The sequence below is a fragment of the Lissotriton helveticus genome, chromosome 2_1 (assembly GCF_964261635.1).
Source record: "Lissotriton helveticus chromosome 2_1, aLisHel1.1, whole genome shotgun sequence".
NCBI classification, from domain to species: Eukaryota; Metazoa; Chordata; class Amphibia; order Caudata; family Salamandridae; genus Lissotriton; species Lissotriton helveticus.
In genome coordinates, this window is record NC_136059.1 from 1,116,024,426 (window position 1) to 1,116,046,820 (window position 22,395).

The window sequence follows — 22,395 nt, forward strand, 5'->3', positions numbered from 1 at the left end:
AGTACAAGTAGAGAACCGCAGCGCAGGAAAAGACGTTTGATCCAAATAAACACAGAGTGCCTTGGAGGTGAATCATGAAAGTGACCAGGCCCTCTTATTAGATAGTTGGGGAATAGAAAATCTGGACTAATGCACTGCTCTTTCACAAAACATTATTAGTAAGTCAAGAAATGATTGCGCTAATAGGCTAATCGGCCCAACGATCTACCTCAGGTATTATGCCAATCAAATTCAAACTTCTGGGTTAAGAAGCTCTCAACACAGTTACATCCTAGCCATTGAAGAAATACAGACACCTGAAAAGGTTCTAAAGTCCATCCCATCTACAATGAAGGTAGGAAATGTCTGCAGGCAACTACCGTGTAATAGCTTTGTTAGACATCGAGGCAAAATATTTTGCAAGTCTGAGTGCTGCGAATCTAGGGAATTCAAATCAAAGTTGCTATGAGAGATCAAATCCCTGTACACAGATACATGGATAAGAATTAAATTAGGAGATCATTCACATCTATCGAGGAAAATTACAACTAAGATTGGTTTGAACCAGGGGTGACTTCTACCTCCCCTGCTTTTCAACATGTATATCTCAGACCGGACTGCGGGTCTAGACAAAGGTCAATGCACATTCGCAAAAGGGGGCGGGGGGGAGACTGACTTTATCTGGAAGAGCACCTAAACAATCTGCATATACGAGAAGCCTGGAACCTTCAAGTCAACCAGCTCTGATTTAAAAAGGCTATGAACAAGAGTGTCTGAAGTATAAGTAGTCTGGAGGTCAAGAAGCAAAACTGCATGGCGTTCTCACACATGGATGGTAATTAAACCCTATACAGAATTGAAGAGCCCAACTTACTTAACAACCAGTTACTTGAACTTAGTAAAGAGCAAGTTTATGGCATATCACCTATAAGACTTGCCAACATTAGACTATGCTCTTTGATGACTAAAAAAGAGTCAGTCAACAAATGCAGGCTTTGCAAAGGAGAATCTGAACCAATTACACACATTGTCTGCTTATGCCCAAAATGTCTTAAGTCTTGCAGAGATTTGTTCCACAAACCTTTTGACGACCTAAGGGTCAGGACATGCAGAGAGACTGTCATAGGAGTACTAAATCCAGGCAATACCACATTGATTATCCGTTTTGTTAAATTAATTTCAATAATGGTGAAAAAAGTTAAGCGCTTAAGTAATGACTTGCAGTGCGTTAGAGCTTGCAGTAGCCAACAAAGACTTTAAAGAGAGGCAGCCTCTTTGCATTGCCTGCAAACACTGCCCCCTCGATTCGCTCCTTCAGATCCCGAAGCTCGGACATTCAACTTTGCATTTAAAATTGAGAAGGATAATGTTTTAAATTGCGGTTCTTATACGTTTACATGAAACGATCTTAAATATTCACATATGATTTTATGCAATTACTTACTGTTTTCAGCAGGATGCCTTCAGTCTGAGCTATTTAAAGCATGGCACTTTCAAAGGCACTTTTACTTGTGATTTAATAATCCAGACAACGATACATGTATGCTGTGCTTTATATGACAGCATTTTATGGAATACAATAATCACATGAAATAAAAGTTAAACAGAGCTTACCTCTTTCACATTTGCATCATCAAACAATATCCACTTTGAAGTCCTATTATGATACGCAAAGGCACAATAATGGCGGCTCGTGTAGCAGATCATACCCACAAGGCAAAGTTCACTGTCCTTTGCTTGCTCATCTGTAACTCTGTAGAAGAGCTGGAAAAAAAACCTCCGCAAAATTACTTCAGAGAGAAGCACATAGAACATAATTATGAATGCTTAATACCAAAATATACCGACTCATACTGCCTGCTTTCAACAAGGCCAAATGTAGCCATAGGCCTTACTTTTCGGTCCAAAGATCGGGTGAATATTAACATTGCTCAATAAAGATTAATCTTGGTAGTGAGTCTATTTATACAATGTTAGAGGAAGGACAGTTAAGAATATGATTGCTATTGTAATTCAGCACCAACATAGTACACAATCAGCCATTGGTATGGCAATACAGTGCATTGAGTAACCAGGGGATAACTTTAAAAATGGCTCCCTGGTTATGATCAGACAATGAAGTCTGCATAGGTTTGGGAGATGTGCTACAAATAGGGTAACAAATGTGTCTTTGTTAAGTAAGTGGGTCAGAATGTGTCAAGCAACGTGATTTATACGCAGCGTCACATCTGGCTTCAACGGTGATGCCACGTAAAGCCAAACTGAGCCACCGACAGCGTGCAGGGATACTGCTTATGGAATAGTTTCTTGGTTCTAGAAGTAAGGAATCTGCAGCTAGAAATCTCGATCAGATGGAATGGATAAGTTGAGGACTTGAGGCTTTTTGTGCTCAAGAAGGTGGCATAATCAGGAGTTAAAAAGCAATGTACAAGCAAGCAATTGGCATCAGACCATGCTACACAGCTGGTAACGAAGAATTTGGAGTGAAATGCATTAAGAATGGTTCATAAAAAAATGGATCTCAATTCGTGACAGGCAGTACTAATATGCTGGTCACTAAAATTTCAATTCAGAGGAGGATGTCATCAGACTTACCTCATGAATTTTAATGAGGTAGGTCGCAAATTATGACTCTCTCCTATTGGTGACCTGGGAGGGGCAGCAGACCATGAAGTTTATGATCGCTTTTTAAAACAAGTAAATTTAATTTTGTAAATGCAGCAGTTTTCTTTAACCCGTTGCGTGCGTCGGACAGCCGTCCGACGTCACGGTGGGCGTGTGCAGAGGACGGCCAGGGGCCATCCGAACCAAGCCATAAATCACCCGCACCGCGGTGGAATTTCCGCCGGAGTTAAAGGGTTAAAAAAACACCCACTATGCTGCATATTATTTTTTATATTTGTCTGACAGTTGGCAGTAGTGGTCCCTTGAACCACTGTTTACTCCCAAACGTATCTTTATATCCGCAAAGGGGATGGGGTCACAAGGGCACACCTAATATCCAAACAGCTAACCATCCGAACACAAAGCCAGTTTATTTACAATGTTTTTTTTGACCAGGTTTTGGTTTGAAAACATTAATACTGGTCACATCAGTTTGGTATTTGGTGTTGGAAGGGAGGTCTATAACATGCACGTCCCAGTAGCTAATTGGTGTGTGCTCGCAATCCCTTTTTACGGTCTTTTAAAATAGGACTGATACATAAAAAAAAACAAAAAAACAAATTTTTTGCAGTCGCAAACCTCGAATCGGAGTATTTGCCACTGCAAAAATGCTTTTTACATCTAGCCCTTAGTTCACACTGTGATGCAGTGTCAGCAGACTTGTGCTCTATTTCTCAGGTGAATTATATTATGGGGGTGAGCTATCAGCAATCACGGTCTTCCGTTTATAGTAACTTCTTTTTTGATGATTTGCAAACCCCGCAACTTAGTTGCTTTCTTCAAAAGCGTTCAGGAGAAAGACTGATGGAATTATTGACATGGCGGAAGGAGAGGAGAGGGCTGAGGCAGAAATGGATGAAAAAGTGTGATGCGACGGGAAAAACTGATAGATTGGTAAAGGGAGGAAATAGGAGGGAAAGAGAGAGATTATGCGATGTTTTATTTTTCAATGCTATGCTTAGGGGCGTGTTGGTGTCGGAGCACATTCAGAAATGCGCAAACTTCGTATCGCTTGCAAATTATACTAGAGAGTCACAGAGGCACCCTCACAACACGTTGGCTTTAATTTACTTTCTGTTTCTTATGATTGAAGAGTTACCAGGGCCATGAAGGTCGGCGAGTGAGAAAGCAAGGCTAAAGTTCCAACTCTGGAGCGTTTTTAACAAATAAACTGGACATATGATGCTAACATTTCATTACCTACATTTTAGGTTGTAAGACTGCACATACCCCTGGAAGGTAAAGTCGTGTTGCCAGATTCCTCATAACCTCTTCTGTCAAATCGGAGTGCTCTGAATCCCAGACTAGACCAATAGTTACAATTTCAGGGCAATTCATCAGGACCCGACGGATCTTTATTTTTTGTCCACAATTACTCTGCAAAAAGAAGGTAAAGGGCAAAAGGAGATAAAATAAATATTAATTGCTAAAATGTTTCTTTACGCTCTAAAATCATGCAAGTAGACACCAGAAGAATGGAAAAACCAGCTGTTTAATCCTCACTCATCAAAATGCCAATAGTTATGGGTGAGCTTCCCCTCTATCTTAAGGGCTTTCACATCCAGAGCTGAACCGTGACCTCTTTTGCAAAACGGATTTCCAATACATTAGCCAGACAAACGTGGTCATTTTTGCACCATAGGATGTTGATCAAAATGGTACCCATATTTCCATAAACACATATCCAAAAGCTTAACACACATGGAAACAACGAGTGCAGGAAGGTGCAATGTCCTGCATTTGCTACACGTTGTTATGGGACAAACAAAAACTGCATATTTTTCCCAGAAGTCTGCCAGTTTGATTTAAATAAGCTTGTGCTAAACGCGTGAAAAGAGATAGATCGTTTTCTAAACAATACATTTCAAAATCAAAAATTCACGAACAGTTTTCTGGTCTAGTTATCCCAAACCGTCCAAACCACATAAATGGACAGCATACTGAAAAAAGAAAAAAAACATATATAAAGTGTAAAATGCCTCCAACTATATTTAATACTTGCAACAGCAATGCCACTCGTGTAAATAGGTTAATTTCTTCATTTATTTCCCCCCAAAACATATTTTTTAGTTTGACCCTGTTAAGTGTTTTACTCAGCTTGGGGAGCAAAAGACTATGGATTTATGACCAGATATCTGTACTGGGGTGAATGTTTGACATTGTTCAACATTCTGTCTATCAACTGTTCTTTAGGTCGAGCTGGCGTTGGAGCGCGAAGCGCTCCCGCCAGCGAGTTCTATAGTCACCGTGTTAACTGGCAAGGGAGGTAGAGCTGTGCACGAGCCGCTACTGGCCTGTGCACGAGCCGACTCAGCTCTGTGAACGCGCACGTCTCCGGAAGACGTGCTGCGCCCGAGCCGCCTCCCGCTTGTTAATCACTGCCGCTACTCGAGCTGCCTTCCCGAGGTCGGGTCCGTGATCGGAGAGGAGCCGCAGTGAGAACAAAGCCAGAGGGTTGCCTAGCAACCGGGACTCCTGTAACCCAGTCATTGAGACGCAGAGTGGAGGAAGGAAGTCCCATCCCTGCCGAAGCCGCGCCGCAGAAGGAAGAGAGCTCCTGTCGGAGTTGCACCAGGGGGAGGCGTCAACCGCGAGAGAAGCCCCAGATAACCTCAATCAGCTGAGCTGTGTTGATATGCGGCCGGGAGCGGGTTGGGAATGCTTGTTTAGTTAGTAAGACTTAACACTGCAACAAACTCTGTAGGTCGAGAATGATTGTTATCAAGCCGAGTGTACCACGTGATCAACCAATTCCGAACCTGGCAAGACAGTGTGGACTGCCTGGGGGCGCTGCCTTTAAATGGCTATCCTCGGGTTACCGTCCTGATGCATGCACAGTGTTTGCCCATTTCTTCTCCTGTTTCATATTTAGTGTGTACTCGACCTGAACCAACTGGAGTGCTCATATAAAAACAGGTAAGCGTGTAAAATGCTCTCTCCCTGAAAAATCTGTATTCCATCTTGTGCATTGTGGGGCTGCTTAGTCGGCCCCCTGATTGATTAAAAAGAAGCCATTCACTGATCGGATACAGTAGTACTTTGAGCTCATTTCCTGAAAAGCTTTCTTCATGCTGAGAATGCCAATCCAAGAGAAGGGTTAGTCGGGTTTAGGCCTTGTCTCCTGCAGGGCACAAGTCGTAAAAAAAGTAGTGGGGGGATGCGGTCACCAGAAGTGACGTCACTACAGGAAGCGACGTCACGAAGGGTGGCTTGCACCATCGGGCTCATTGCCTCCCCTCGCTCACCCCTTAGATGGGATTGCATATGAGAAGCCAGTGCGTGTGCAGCGTGCAGTGAGCTCTGATCTCATCCCAGAGACACCAAAGAGTGAAGTCCAGCTGTTTGGCGGGGGGATGGCGTTCAACCAGTAAAATAAGTGGGGGGACGCCGTCCACCCGCGTGGTACCCCGACTCGAGCCCTGGTCTCCTACCCCTGCTCTTCATTCCGTGCTATCAAATCCTGTAAAAAGTTTGGCAAAAAGTATGGCCGTGTCCAAGTGGTGCGTATTCTGCTTGGTCCCCACTTTCTAAAATAGGACATGCTACATGCGGCAATAGTTCTTTGACTAAACAAGAAGCACAGCTGCACTTCAATACAAGGGCAAAGGGTGATTGATGGTGGTGCTATTCAAATTAACAATTAAAATAACAGTAGTATTAGCAAACACCATATTAGCCTGCCGTTTAAATCAAAGTTATTTTTTTTTATTGATTCGCAAGGTTTACATGTGAACATCTTTATGGGGGGGGCATGCAAATGTTTGTGTGAATGTATTAACGGGTGCCCTAGATGAATAGAGCTGAGAGTTCATGGATGGATGATGTAATGGACAGTTCAGTGACTGCCAAAGTAGATGAGGTATACATATGTGCGAGTGCATGGATGCATGAAAGGGTGGGTGAGTGCATGGATGAATGGATAAGTGAGAGAGTGTGAACGAGTTCTACTTAGACTAGTGGATGAAGAATGAATGGGTGAATGAATGTGGATGACTGACTGCACAATGATGTCTTGAGTTATCATAGTGTGTGGCAGACGAAGCTGAAAGATTTGACATGTAAGAGGGGGCAAGCCAGACCGAACATATAAGTAAAAGAACAGAGTAGGCTATTCAGAGAATGTAGATCTGACTCCCAACTCACTTTACACCCATCTTCATCCCTCTGTCACATGAACCATTGCCCTACCAAGCATCAGGGGTTCGAATAATGAATGAATTTTAGTGCTGTTTCTGCATAACGTCACCGAAGTGCTAATGTCGGACATGATAATAGCTCCTCTTTGTGCAACTTGATGCTGTATCTCTGTGGGCTTATGCAAACTCAGTAGCCAGCACTTGATGTGTTGCCCCAGGCAGTGGTTCCAAGGCTGACATATCGTCAGGCTTGTAACCACTGCCTGGGGCAACACATCAAGTGCTGGCTACTGAGTTTGCATAACCCCAATGTGGATAGATCAGTTGTCACGTGTGCAGTTGTAATTACAGCATACAAGTTGTCGAACTACTAACAGCACATCATTCAGGGAAAGGAATTGCATATTTAGAGGGCTGGAGGGAGAAAGAGAGTGAGAGAGAGAGAGAGAGAGAGAGCAGTGACTTGGGTGTTGCAAGCAATGTGATGCATGCAAAAGAGGAGAGTAAAAAGACAGTGTTAAAGAGCAGTAACATGATGTGTAAGATCTGCATACAGAGGGTTTCAGAGAGATGTTTGGAGACAAGTGTCAGAGTGATAGATAACCGGTTAATGGGTGCTTTAAGCAGATTTTTTGAGGCACTTTGAAGACCAACATGTCTTCCAAACGTATCAATATTTAATTCAAATTCTAATATTCTCAGAGTTGGAACATTTTCAATTCGGTTTATTCACAACAAGATATTTTTTTTATTTATAGATCTCGTATCACTGCTAACAAGCATTTGCAACACCCATTTGTCTGGCTTAGTTTAGCCATATTTTTTATTGTGTGACATGTTTGGATTAAGTAACCGATAATTCACAGAGACGCACTCAACTATTTGTTGCTCCCCTACAATAATTCACAAGACCACGGATTTCTGCTGTGGTTCCTCCCTCTCGCCTGAGGTCCTTTTTTTCACCCTACGGTGTCTGTGCAGCCCTACTTTCCATACCTAGGCAGCCTCGGAGCACATGGGGCTTCTCTTTTAACACTGTTTTGGTTGCCCCCCATCTTCCTGGATGGGCTCTCCTTAACCTGACGATGCTTTCCCATCCCTTATCACCACCCCCTGCCAACCAGGGCGCCAACTACTACTGTGTTGCTCCCCAATGTGCCTCCTCAGCCGGCTCCTCTCTAGCCTGCTTTGTGGTTGAAACATCGGGGTTTTATTTGGGTTCGCTTTTTCAACTTTATGTGTTTTGAAAACCTGCAAGCGGTACCTAAACACGCACTTTGTGCTTGTAGTCGTTGCTTATGAGAAGTAAAAGACGTGCAGGGACTGCCAGTCTTGGTACTCGTAAGCAACAACTATAAGTACAAAGCACCTGTTCACGCACCGCTTGCAGGTTTACAAAACACATTAATAAAAGGCCTTACCATTTACAATGCCAACAGCTGAAACTCGCAAATGCGAGACAGATTGCATTGCAAATGCTTGTTTTGCATTTGACACCCGATTGGGACGGGTATGCCCAGACGGGGGTCCCGTGCTCTCCATGTCACTGGAGTCAAGCTAGCCTGGCTGATGAGGGGCGAAACTGGACCTAAGTTGCTTGTTTATGGTCCAGGGAGAACCTGGCCTGGCAATTCGGGCTGGGCTGTTCCCATAGGGAGCAGGGTGAAGACTAACACTGGGCACAAGACTACGCTCCGCCCTCGGAGTGTACGTAGTGTTGCCTACTTTGTATTTTGCAAAGTAGGCAACACTACGCATGCTCCGTGGACGGAACGAAGTTGCCCGCCACCTGCCCCCCCTCTCGCCCTCTTCTACATACATAATTTTTAAGTAACGAGTACAATAAAAGTACATAAAAGCACTTACCTGGTCCGCGGTGTCCCGGGGCTCCCTCTTCTATTTTGCTCCGACTTCTCCCATCGAAATGCGCATGCACGGCCGCCCGCGCATGCGCATTTCTCGCATGAAATGCGCTTGCGCGGGCGACCGCGCATGCGCATTCTGCCAAGTGCTGAACATCTTCACACAGCCAAGTGTTCTTCACACTTTTTAATTAGGGCAGGAGGCCCCCAGAATAAAAAGAATATCCTACAGGTACTCCCAGCCTTATTTTAACTCACTACTAAGTCTACACTCTCCTTGCCCCACACCCGCACTTCACCAAACGGCTGTTGGAAAAAGATCTCTGGTAAAGAGCCCCTCTTTGAGGTGAGCTCGTTGGGTATTGCACTGCCGACCCAACGGGGAGCAGCCCAGATGATGAAGCATGACACCTGCAAGGGTGTGTGAGGGCATTACATCCAACAAAATGGATGCCCAACTGTGATCCTACCGAGACCACTGGCACCTATTTAGTGTGACTTCAACCTTTCTCCTCCTGAGGAACGGCGCAGCACCCTTTTTTTGATCCGACACTTTGGGGCACTCGCTGCAGCTGGACCTCCCACTCCAGCGGAGTGGAAATTCGCCCTGCACCCCTGCTCCCCCTTGTTGAATAGATACAATTTGAGGGCCCAATGCAGCAAAAAACTGTGTGACAAACAACATTGATGATCTAATAGAAGAGATGGAGTCTCTGCTTAGTGGCTGGACATCCTACAAACAATCTGAACCAAGTAGAAAGGTGGCAGCCTTTTTTCAAAAGAAAAAAAGCCCTTAATGAGAATCCCGAGTTAGTGCCGCCACCTCATAGGTCTAGCAAGGAAGTGGCCTGTGTAGCAAGAAAAGGTGTCAATGATGGGTTAGTCGTATCTGATCCAGTGCTAAATGGCGATGCGGTAGACAATTGCTCTATTGTGATTCCAACAACAATGGTCTTGGAACCTGAAATTGTATGCTCAAACCGTTTTAGCCCTTTAGCGCAACAAGAATAAGGTTGTTGATTTGTGTAAACCTGCGACACTGGAGGCTACAAGGGAGGCAGTGGGTAATCTTGTAGGTACTACCTGTAATGGCCAGGGTGAAATCGATCAACTCAAAGAAACTATCAAAAGGCTTGTTAATTAGGTCTCCTTGAGGTGAATAACTATGGTGCAGCTCGCAGACAAAATTGACATACTCCATTTGCTAGAAAAAATCAAAGTGGGAACAAGGTCACAGGAAAACTGCAGAGAGCAGCCCGGTATGGGTATCGCACAAAATGGAAGCACCCCAGGACATCAGCTGGCTACAGGAGATGAACCACCCTGGCTCAAATGTCACGAAGTAGCCGACTAGATTGGGAATGATCGAATCCAATCAAGTCCAACTCTGAAAGTATCCAAAAGAGAAAAATTGTCTGAAAAAGAGATATTGGAATCACATCAATGACTATGTTGCTGTTCTGTTGGGTAGCTAAGAAAGAGGCTCTTGGATTACAAAGATAATATTAAATGCAAGGATGTTTTAAAACAAATTGAACCCCTTCAGGTTAAATCTCTATATCTGGAACTTAGGTATAGTATTTACCACTAAATAGGTTTTGCAGTAGATGGACTGGCTGTAATATTCCTCCAAACTGTCTCCCATGTGTTGCCAGCCACTAAACATTGGAACACTTGCTGTTCTTCTCCCCCAGTATGCCTAGATCAGAAGAACATGGCTACTCCTGATCTGCCGCATTCTATCCACAAGACACTTTAAGGACACTATTAGAATTCTCAAAAGTGATAGCAAAGAATAGTTTGTTTTTAGTTTGTCTAGGTATTTGTCATATGCCAGGCGGCATAGATGTAAAAACTGGAAACTACCTGTGAGGCTATGAAACTGACCATTCTGTAAATAGTGAATCACACTCTTTCTGTTCTACTTAAGGGAGCAATAATTATTACATAAAATCTCTTTGTCCTAGAGGGCTTGCATCCAAATATGAATGTTTTTAAAATCTAATGCACACTCACTCCAGAGGTATAAAGTGAAATATAGAGTGTCTAGCTTTTACTTGCCCGGCTTTTGTTAATTGCTTGTGGTTGAGATGTGAAAATTGCAAATAACCTGTAACGTTTGTAATGTGATCATCCTGTTCCTAAAGATGTTTATTGCTTCTGCTCCACCGAAATGGCAATCTTGTTTACTTGGAATCTGGGAGCTTTTTGGGGCAACACCCAAAAGTATGAATTTTGCCAAAATATATGCACATGCACTTTAGGGATCAGATTATGGATGATAACTTGAATCAGTGGCTCTTTTTCCCATACGTTGCTTTTATTCCAGTAAGACTGTCAGTAAGAATCTCTATATATTAGCAACTTAATGATTGGATTATTGTATAGCTTTCCTTTATGGAATGTATTTTTAGGGATGTAATAATTAATGTAAAGCGAAAACCTTTAGCAGTGTCATCTACGATAATTGTAATATGCTTTCGATCATAATAGATATTCACATTGGCAATCCTTAGTAATTAACAGATTGATTGGTCACTAAGGTGGATACCGGCGGTCACTTGGAGTTTTTACGGTTATTGCATTTATGTGATGTACTTTTATAGTTCTTTTAAATAAACAAATACAATTTTTTACTTCTACTAAACGGGTAAACCCGCCTCCAAATTCCGAGCCAGCAATAGGAGGGCATTTATTTGGTGTGCTCCTGGATTGGCCAATAGATTTAAAGCAGTAGACCTACAAGCACACAAGGCAATCGTAAGTGACAAGGCAAGTGTTCAAGACTGGATGCGACTGGCGATGCCATGTTTAGGTCTGCATGAGAGAGAGGTGTGTACTTCGAAAATAAGTTAAGACCACAAAGCAAGCCAATAATAATAACTACTATTCAATGGATTCACTCTATGACTTAAAAATTATTATTATTATATTTTTTTTTAAGAGTTTTATATAGCGCGTACTACACCCGAGGCATCGGGTATCAGAGCGCTTCACATGAGCACCAGTTTCGTTACAGATAAACACATTCATTTTTGTTAGGCACGGGGAGATTAAGTGATTTGCCCAGAATCACAGGATGTTGTGCGTCGTTGCAGAGACTCGCACCCTGTTCCCCAGATCCGAGGTCGACTGCTCTAGCCGTAAGGCTAATGCTCCCTGAAGTACGTTCAAGCACTCTACCACCTGCAACTATAACCCAGCACCCAACAAAGTCTCCGTAATAATCCTCTGAACACAATATTGTGCTTATAATTGTGACATTTTAGTATCATGTGATACTGTATAAATAAACACTCATTACAATTCGACATTTGGTTGCTGGCAGCACGTTTATCATAGTCAATGAGATGAAGGGCCCTGTGTGCACACACAACAGTCTGAATGGACAGTCAGATCCTCAGCTAAAATGTTGATTAGGTTGTTTATATGTCAGTATTTGAAGGCTGTTGATTCACTCTTCACAACTGAGCCAAAATGTAACAAAGCCAATACTGTATAAATCAAGGCATAGGCCCACAGTCACAAATATATTTTTAAAACTACTACTTCTGCTTTTGCGGGTTCCCTCCCATGATTTCAGTAGGTTGACAGCTATTGTATGGTTCGCACAAAAATCAAAGTGGACACTGAACCAGAGGAAAATACTTACTGTTTACTCATATGCATGCACCTTAACCGTGCTGGGGTTTTTTCTCCACGAGGATAAAATGCGTCCCTGTAGAGAAACTCCTTTATCTTACACCCCTTATAATATGAGAGTATTAAGGAAATGTTCACACTTTATTTGTTCACTTGCTCAAACCTTATTTTAGAGTTGATTTCAGTGTCTAATTTGGGTAGAAATGGAAAAGTTTGTGAAAACCTTAAAAATGAAAGACCTTTGTGGTTATTAACCCACTTTTAATGCACCTACTTTCAGAAGACCTTTACCTTAATTTACAGTGGTAGAAAAATTAGAGCTGGTGGTGGATAAATGCAATCTGCGCATCTAAAACGTCAATTAACCAGTTTATATTACTCACCATCTGGCATTTACTAATGTAAATGCATGCTTTGACACACCAACTTAAGTGGCATGTGTGTCCATAAACGGTTTGTGAAACTGGTACACACTAACAAACACTTCTTGGATGAGTTAAACGGGTTGCAATAGGATGTAACAAGACCCACTTGATACATACAGTATTAGGGAAGTGCTGACATATGTGCATTTCACTTACCGGACATTTCCTGTAGTCATCAGCGGTGTTTGCTGCCTGTAGCAACTCTGCAAACATTTCAGGCTTCAGGCGCTCATTTCTCTCAAGTATTCGGTCAACTTCATTACTGCAATTGAAGCACAGACAGGGGATGAGGCATGAGCCTGCAAACTTTGATAGTGCACATTACAGACAGAATAATAAATACTTGCCACAATGCCATCATCAACAGAATTGGCTTAAAAGTACTATGTCCAATGCGGACAAAGGGTAAAAGAATTAGAGCAGATTGGTTTTGAAAAGGTGGCGTTCAATCCTCTACCAGCTCTCTCCTGCTTAATTCTCCCCAAAATAAGCTGTAGCCCTATTTCACCTGTGTTTCTTCTATTTCTTTCTCACAAACAAAACCAGCTCTCCTGTTCTGGACTGTGACTTGCTGAAGTCTCCAAATTGTAGACTTCCTCTTACGCTTTGTGTAATTTATGCACATTAACAAATTTCACCAGAGTCCAAAAACTATGCTTGGAAACCTACATACATTTTGCAGATCATGATCATATCCAACACAAAAGACAGATTTTGCAACAGTAGCAAATCCACCAGTTCACAACTGTTTTAATGAAGCAATATCACCACGCTCATTTTTTTTCTACAATGAAGAAAACCCTTCTTCTCAAAGCCTTTGCCCCAACTGAGGGAGGTGGTGGTGGCAGGGGGGATTAGGGGGGTGTCAGTGCGCCTCTGAGAAGGTGCAGAGGCAGGTATCAGGTACCTGAGGAAATCCTTGGGAGTTTATACATTTTCTAAGGTAAGGGGGGCAAGCTGATTTCCCGATGAAGCACCTACTCTTCACCTTTCTGAGGTACAGAAACCTCCAGATAGTGTGTTCAAGTGAAGTAAAATACTGAGTCTTCCACAACTGGTAAGCCTTTGTAAGACAGAATAGAGGAGAAGCTCCCAGCAGTACAGCTTAGATAGTGCTCAGTGTTATGACGGTGGAAGTACCTTTCTTACTCTGCTGGATGGACACATTCATGGAGAGACTGAAATTCTTCCCACATCAAAAGGGATTTTATCTACTTTTTTCAGGTCCTCAGGCTTTAGATTGGAGTTTATGGTTCTTGCAGGTGTCTTTATGAGATTGTTGTACATTAGCACGTTAATGTTCTGCACCTTCTTTGCTCAGATGGTGCATGAATCTATACCCTTTCTGGGTATAGTCTGGGTGCAGAAGGTATGAAGGGGAATTTGAAATAGACATCGAGCACTTAGCTGTTAATAATGCCAGGGTTAATGAGTGATGGTAATAGGAGGGGTAACCTTCTGACCATGACCTAACTAAGTATCTTGAAGCCCTGAATGAGTACAGGCAAGGGTCTACAAGATGATATATTAGAGGGATCACATCCAAATTTGAGGTGCAAGACTATCAAGGCATCAGACATGGATTGCGGAGACAACCTATTTCTAACAGGGAAACAGTGGTTACGGTGGTAAACATATAGCTATGTATGATAATATTAATGCGCAATCGCAATAGGTAAAGGGTAGTATTAGATGTCATAGAAAGGGGGACCAGACACACTAAGAGTTTGCACATGTATGTTTATATTATTTACACAATGTATATCAACATTACTATACACAAGAAAAACATTAGTGAAAAACGTGTCTCAAGGGTGGCATGAACCTAAAAATTGAGTGACACGGTGTGGAAATATGTACAAGGTTTCACGTATTTTACAATGAAAACGACCAACAGTATTATTTCTTTGTACAATAACAAGTGCTGTGGTAATGGTTCGTTTTCACAAAATGTCGACGGTGTTTCGACCCTATTTAGGATGCAGGGTCTCATCAGGACCTATGACAGTTGAAACATCTGAGTTGTTGACCGCACAGTATTTGTGAGAGGAAGAGTGAGGTGGGGGTGCCAACCGTGAATAAACAGAAACAAAATACTTACAGGGAGACCCAGCCGGGTTCCCTGTAAGAGTCTGAATAATATAATGGATACAATTCTGGCACATAGTTGAAAGAAAATAAGGCAACCACTTTACTGGAAGGACAAGTGCATTGGTTCCTTAAAAAATATAGCACCGCCCCGCCAAAAAAACATGGCTTAGCAGCAGTATCAAGGTTCTGTTTATTTCATGAGTAAAAAAAAGAAACTGGACCTGGATTACAGGTGGGCTCTCTTGGCAAACAAGCCACTGACCAGCACATACAGGACTAGCAGGTTTTGGTCTGTGTTTCCAATGAGCAGCCTGACTACTAATGGAGGAGCTTACGTGTTCCTCAAAAAAGGAACTGAAAAATATACTTTAGCAGGGTTTTCAAGCCCATCAACCAATTATAGCAACAAAATGTAAGGTATAGGCTGGGTGTAACAAAATTAGAAATGGGAACTTGGACAGAATTAAACAGACCTGCTCCCAAATGCGGACACTGGCCGCTTCCACACTTTTTTGAGGGAAAGCGGTAACCCCCAACACTGACTGTAGCGTCTGCTTTAGCTTAAACATGTTTACAAATGCGAAGTATCAGTCATGACTGCATCACCAACAAACTAATTAGAATAGAGAGTTCATGGGACTTGTGCAAAAATACTGGATTGTCTTACCAGAGGGCTGTGGTCGAAATGTATCGTACAAACTCTGTGAAAGGCAAAGGGTCCGAAGAAGCCCCACAGCTGCGGCACACACACTTTGGGAAGCAGAAGTAAAACAAAACGTTAGTTCTAAAATCCACAACTAAGGAATTTCTTTTTTTATTGCAAGAGGTAACGACCACTCCTAACCTGTTCGTAGAGAGTCATGGCAAACTTCTGGTGAGTGATGCAGGATTTGGACGTACACATGTCTCCTTCGCTGTTTGGCACAATATGGAAATGAATCCGCTCCAGTATGTTTTCCTGAAAGAAATGTTACGGTTAAACAATATCACCATAAAGCAAGCAGTGTTAGAAAACAATAGAATAATAAATCACGTTATGAACAGTCATAGAAGCAGCTTTCGGAGGACTTGAGTCAGGTGTTTTTCACTGAAGGGGTGTGGCATTCCCACAAGGGAACTTTAAGTTTATTGTTGTAAAGTGAAATCCAGATACTTTTAAGTAAGTCTCAAAATACCTTAAAAGCGACTGGATACCCTCTCGAGTGCGCTATACAAATTAACATAAGATAACATACACAATTTAGAACTTGCCGCAAAATGAAGGTTATTTGGTGAGGAAATTCCAATCAGACCTTGCGAGCAGTCAGAGAAAAGGCATGAAGGTTCTCATGAACTCTACCTATAAATATGCCGATATTCACTGCGCATGTGTAATGTTAAACGGTTTCCATTTTACAAATGCCATTCAGTATCTCACAGGCAAATGCTTAACACAGATGACATTTATAGCTGGAAAATTATGGGACTAGTAGTTTATTGAAAAGTCCAAGGTGCATTGAATATGGTCTATTCGTGGTTCTTCACCAGTGAAGCCAATGAAATGTGTATATAATCACAACCATTCCACGATTCTTTCTTTAATAATATTTTAAGCAATAGCAAGCTTGCACAATCCATTCTAGGTATCACTAACAGTTCAAACACTTTACCGCCTAAAACCATTTACTCATCATGCATTCATTACTTCTGTAGTAGTAAACTAAAAACATAGGGGAAAATAATAATAAAATATAACATCAACTGCGCACACTCATGCATAGGCAGAAAACAAAACAATGAAAGTATAAAGTTCACTGAATGCTGAGCCTATACTGTCATACTTTCCTCACACTTCATTGCAGTATAAACAGTTTTGCCCCATGTTGCAAGGGCTCGTAAAATCAAGATCCAACCTTCTGCCATCTGACTCAAGCAAGGTTTTCGATACCTTCAAGACTTGATTCTTTTCTAGGATGAAAACTCTTGAAAACAACTTCCCCTGAGCTGCAGAATGGCCATAAGACTCTCCTAAAATGGCAACGAGTGTACAAATGATGGAGCTATCTAGGTGACCATGCACTAGTTCAATCTAAAAAAACATCACTCTAAAACTGCGTAACTCTACTGTGATATCGGAACATAAGTTCCAACGTTTCCCATAACCTACGTGCATGCCAAACACAAATTAGAATCACACAGAGCCAAAGCAGCTGCATGAGCTGGAGTCCAGTTGATATGAAATTTTATTTCTGAATGAACAAAACATAGATTAAGATCCAATATCCACTTCTTAAAATCTCTGTAGAATCTATTCCACATAGAAACCCCAATTTTCTTCACTAATGTTTGTCTCCATTTGAGTCTACAATTGTTGCCCTATCATTCCTTATGTCCTGCCCTGGAGTTAGTTATAAACTACAGCACAGACTGAAAAGTATCTGCAACCAATCTGTAGAGCTGTGAGGTAATAGGGACGTCATGCGATATAAATCCTGTAAAGTATGAAACATCTCTAAAAGCGTTCTTCAAAAACAAAATGGTATCTTTAACATCTATCATACTTATTATGGCATAAATTAACTCAACCGCTACTGTGGATTAAATAGGTATAGTAACATTGTTAAACAACTAGTTCATATCGGCAACATATACCAGCCAATATGATTCATATACTACCTCCCAACACTTCAGCTATTAACACCCCACCATGCAGGATTCTAACAATTCATATTTCTATAACGTGTAACAGAACTGACTGGGCCATTAAAAAGTAATCACACGTGTGCACGAAGCATTTTCTCTAAGAAGCATTTTCTCTACATGCAGGTCCTGGGTCACAAAAAGGATGTGTGTACAGAGAAGAGGAATAGGACATCAGTACTAGAGCGGCAAGGTTGTCTACTAGGCCAGTCCTCCATGAACATAAAATGACCAAACACATGGCAGCTGCTCAGGTTTTTAAAGGCTCCTATGAGTCGTGTGGATGAAGAAGAAGAGGCTTTTTCATGAATGCAGATACCATCCACATGGGTGCGAGCACATTTCTGTGCAAGTGAGTAATTTGCAGGGACATGTTAATGAATGTAGTGTGGCAGTCAGCTAAATACGTAGAAAGGAGCCCTCTCTGTCTCAACATTTAACATCCACCTTAAATGAATTAAAGGTTCTTAGAATTGTCAAAAATACACGATTTTAGTTCTGCATTGGGAATTACAATTACCTAATCACCATAGTAGGGTTGCTCCCCTACACACTGGGTACCTCCTGTAATTACTGGGCATAAACCACTTACCACAGGAAAAACAAATATCAGGAACCATAGTATTATATTATTCTGATTGCCCTACAGACAATCATTTCACTTCTTCCACTTCTCACTAATTTTCCTGACAACCATACCAGAGTCAAGTAACTTTAGAATCATCATTGCTTCTCCCAATGGGTAGAACTATCAAATATCTCCATGTTGTTGCAAACCAGAAAACTGTTTCTTTAAAAGTGAATCAGAGTTTTCAGCCCATATGTTAAAAACTTAGAGTTATAAGGCAATATGATTTTCTCAAGTACTAGTAATATCTGAGGTCAATGGAGCAAATATTAAAGAACAAGATAGAAAAGGAAGGGTTTCGATTTGTAACGAGGGTGGCAAAGTGGACTGCTGGAATCTAAAGACCTTTAGCAGGGAAGCTTTTCTCCGACACCAAAATGTAAGATGTGATATCCTTCTTCTGGACGAATTCTTGATCTGCGAAGGAAAATGCCAAACTTTCTAACTGAGCACTGGCACTGCCTTTTTCAGCATTAGCATCCTCTAAAAAATCTATTGACGTTCCTTTGGTGTTAAGGATCTAACAATGTCTCCCCTCCATGACACGTGGCAATACATCACAACACATAAAGTGTTAATCATGCCAACCCAGAAAAGGTAACGAATCTGGTAGTATAACTTGGAAGGATATCAATTATAAGACCTCTCAGGAAGGGAGATCTGTAGAAATAAAACCAAGTAGTCTTGAACCAGTAAAAGAATAATATATATATATATATATATATATATATATATATATATATATATATATATATATATATATATATATATATATATATATATATATATATATATATATTTTTTTAGGAAAGGTCCTGAATTGTTGGTAATACAGCATTTGCCTGTTTACGTTTTCTGCATCTACTGGGAGGCTCCCCTAAATCGTGAGAAGATTCTTTAAACAACCCACTCTACAAAAATAATGGAGATAGAAAGCAACCGCTGCTCATGCAGACCAATTTATTTTTAGTACTGCTTTTGAAAATATTTTGTAATGTTTCACTTCAATTATTAGAGGACAAAAGGACTACGCTAAATGTGATAACTTTAGAACAGGTTGGCTTTTGCCTTGGGCCAACTGCCTAACAGAAAATATTCACCCTTTGGTAAATCAATCGCAAGTCCTGCAATACTGAATATTTATAGGGCTGTTTTGCTGCCTTTTGGGCAGCGTTCAACATAACTGATCATGGCCATGTATGGACCAAAATTGATGAGACCAGTATTTGCCGTTCTGCAATGGCTCCACTCCAGCTTCACAGTAGAAATTGGACTCTAGTTCAGTTAGGTGACCCAGGTAAATAACAGGGCCAAACCAAGAACCTGTTTTAGTTCTTTTGAAAGTCACAGGCAAACAACAGTGGTCTCTACCCTTACCTACAATTGTTGAGAGAAGCAGGGTGACTCAGTCCTCCCAAATCATGAGTTAGTTTTGTAAGAAGTCAGAGCAGTTACAGTGAGTTAATGGGAGCTCATATTAAGGTGTATCCCACTGTAAACAGAACCAAAAGAATGAAAAACGTTTAGGGGAGAACAAGGAGTGAGTACGTTTAATGACTGGAGAACGAATTGCCAGATTTCACTAAGAAAAACTGTTGCTGTATAAAGAAACATGATTATAAGAAATTGAAAAATACACAGAGCACAGTCATGATGCGCAAATGATTTCGCATCAGCAAAAACTCTTAAGTTCTCGGGGAAATCGATATAGCAATTAAATTAAACACAATCATTTCACTGAGTTCCCTTTTGGGGTTGTACTAAATAATAATTTTGTAAGGATGCCTTGGCAAATGTCACCATTTTGTTATTTTATGAACTGCTTAATTTTTCTTTTAGGTATGCATTTTCTCAAGGTCACTGCTCCATTAGGTCAATCTACAGGATTAATTCAGCAAAAGCCGTCAGCCTTGCATTTTGCTCCTTCCAAAAAACATATTTATACAGACTTATGCACCAACAATTACATTTAAAAAAACTTTTCTGAAGCACTTTTCTTCACGAATGCGCTTTCTAGTGAATTCTCAACACCACAGAATACTCTACAGGTACCACACTGGATCCGGAAAACTTTCTCTCTGCACTATACAAACCCGAATGTCACTGAGCACAGCCGTATTTAAGTGCCACCCTCATGATCTCAGTTTTTTGTCTTTTCCCTTTCTGCGCCCTCAGATGCAGAGCATCAACAACTGTTGGCACCAGTATGCTGAATACTAACTTGGGTCATTAAAGATGTTAACTCCAAAGAATAGGTGGGATGGAGGGAGGGCAGGAAGAAATATGAAATTAGAAAGAGTGTACATCAGAAAGAGATTACACAAAGTAAGTAACTTGTTCTTCTGATGGATACTTAGAACTGCAAATTCCTTACTTTACAATCGATACCAAAGCAGTACCACTCCAGGTGGACGGTCTAAAGTGGACTCAGACCAAAAAGTGTTGCAGGACAAAGTTGATGAAATGTCCTTCCCTTTGGAACCAACTATCAAGGTAGCAATGCTTCCTGAATGTATGCACGACTCAGATATTGCAGCCTAGCAGATATCAAAGACAGGCACCCCGCAAGCCAATGCAGTGATAACAACCTTCGCTCCTATGAATGTCCCTCAGACCTACCGAAGGCTGCTTCTTAGCCATTGCATAGAAGACTTTAATGCAGAGGACTATTGACAATGAAAGTGTTATTTTCGACCCAGCTTACCTTCTTTTGCTCTGGAGAACCTCACAAAACATTGGTCGTCCACTCACTGGTGCATGGTATACTTAAAACCCTTTAGGGGTACAGCACTGGAGCTTTTCCTCTTTTTAAAGGGCGAGGAGGAGGAAAGAATGCTGGTTGGGTAGTAGAATTCCCAATGTGGAAGGGAGTCACAACTTTTGGTAAGAATGTCGCCAGACTCCTCAGCACCAAATTTCTGGGAAGAAGGCGTAGGGCGGTTGCCAGAAGTACACTCACACAACTAGCAGATGTAAGAGCAATAAGGAAAACAGTCTTTAAAGTCAGGGGATACAGTGAGCAGCTATGCATCTGCTTGAAGGGGATACACATGAGAAACATCAAGATCAAATCAAGTTAAGGTCCTACTGTGGCATCACAAATGGTTTGGGACGGAAATTGTGTGTCACAACTTTAATTAATCTCATAAGAACAGGCGATTTAAAAAAAAGAGAGTTAACCCAACAAATACATAAAGGTAAAATTAGCCGAAATATAAACTTTACTAGTTCCCACTGCAAGGCCTGGCTGGGTCAAAGATAAAACAAACACATAGACATCTGACAGCTTTGCCTGTGAATCCTGTGTCAATCTTGCAAATGTCACACCAGGCCGCACATTTGTCAAAGCTCTCTACATAATGGATTTCATGAAAGGATGGCATCCATTACTTCAGGAGGCAGATCAAAAGCAATCAATTGTCACAGCTCACTCTCCACGTATGTAGGTGTAGATTGACAGATTCGGTGGAGGACCCTTTCCTGTTGATGAGGAAGGAGGTTCTTGCAAGGTGGTAGCCTAATAGAAGGACAGACGCTCATGCTCAGAAGGGACAGGTACCACACTCTCCTGGTCCAGTCACTCCTGATCCTATTCAGAACCCGGGGCAGGAGTTTCAGGGTAAGTAGAGAGGCATACAGGAATTCTGTGTTCCATTCCATCGAGAATACATCTCCTAATGAGGCGTGTTATTATATAAATACCATCAAGAAACATTCTACACTACATATTCAGTGGTGGAGAGTTCAAATCAGGACTTCCTGCACTGGTGGAAGACACCGTCCAACACCTGAGGATGTAGAGAACACTCATGATCTGCCAGATGATGCTGGCTCAGTTTGTCTGCTTTGGCATTCAGGGACACTGCTAGGTGGTTTATGATCAGGAAAATACCCTGGTCTTCCAGTCACTTCCAGAAGTGCCTCATGACACAAAACCACAACCTCATGGTGGTAGAGTTGTCCATGAGAACCTACACAAGCTTCCCTTTGCTGGACAGCAGGAAGGCTTTCAGAGCCAGATGAATGGCCTGCAACTCCAGCAGAATGATATGGATCCAGCCCTTACGTGAAGCCATTCTCCTGACCATCATCTCTCCCAGATGACCTCCACATTCCAGCAGGGACATGTACATCACCTCTAGGTGGGGAAGGAAGAGGGGCCAGTAGCTGAACCAATTCCACCAGAGCAGCTCCTACTGGATATCTCAAGCCATCTCCCCCAAGACCCTTGGGTATTCGCACGCCTAATAAATTGTATAAAATAAATGACATCAGCCTTGGTGCTGCGC

General features: G+C 41.8%; 1 protein-coding gene across 1 annotated transcript in view; it reads right to left on the reverse strand.

Annotated features, from left to right (window-relative positions):
- Positions 1 to 22,395, reverse strand: part of USP53 (ubiquitin specific peptidase 53) — a 250,197-nt gene that overhangs the window by 133,019 nt on the left and 94,783 nt on the right. Inside the window, exons 4-8 of the mRNA XM_078675936.1 lie at positions 15,644 to 15,757; positions 15,467 to 15,549; positions 12,865 to 12,970; positions 3,874 to 4,020; positions 1,594 to 1,743 (exon numbers count right to left, since the gene is read on the reverse strand). Of these exons, the coding sequence (XP_078532062.1) occupies positions 1,594 to 1,743; positions 3,874 to 4,020; positions 12,865 to 12,970; positions 15,467 to 15,549; positions 15,644 to 15,757 (600 nt within the window). The remainder of the gene's footprint in view (positions 1 to 1,593; positions 1,744 to 3,873; positions 4,021 to 12,864; positions 12,971 to 15,466; positions 15,550 to 15,643; positions 15,758 to 22,395) is intronic.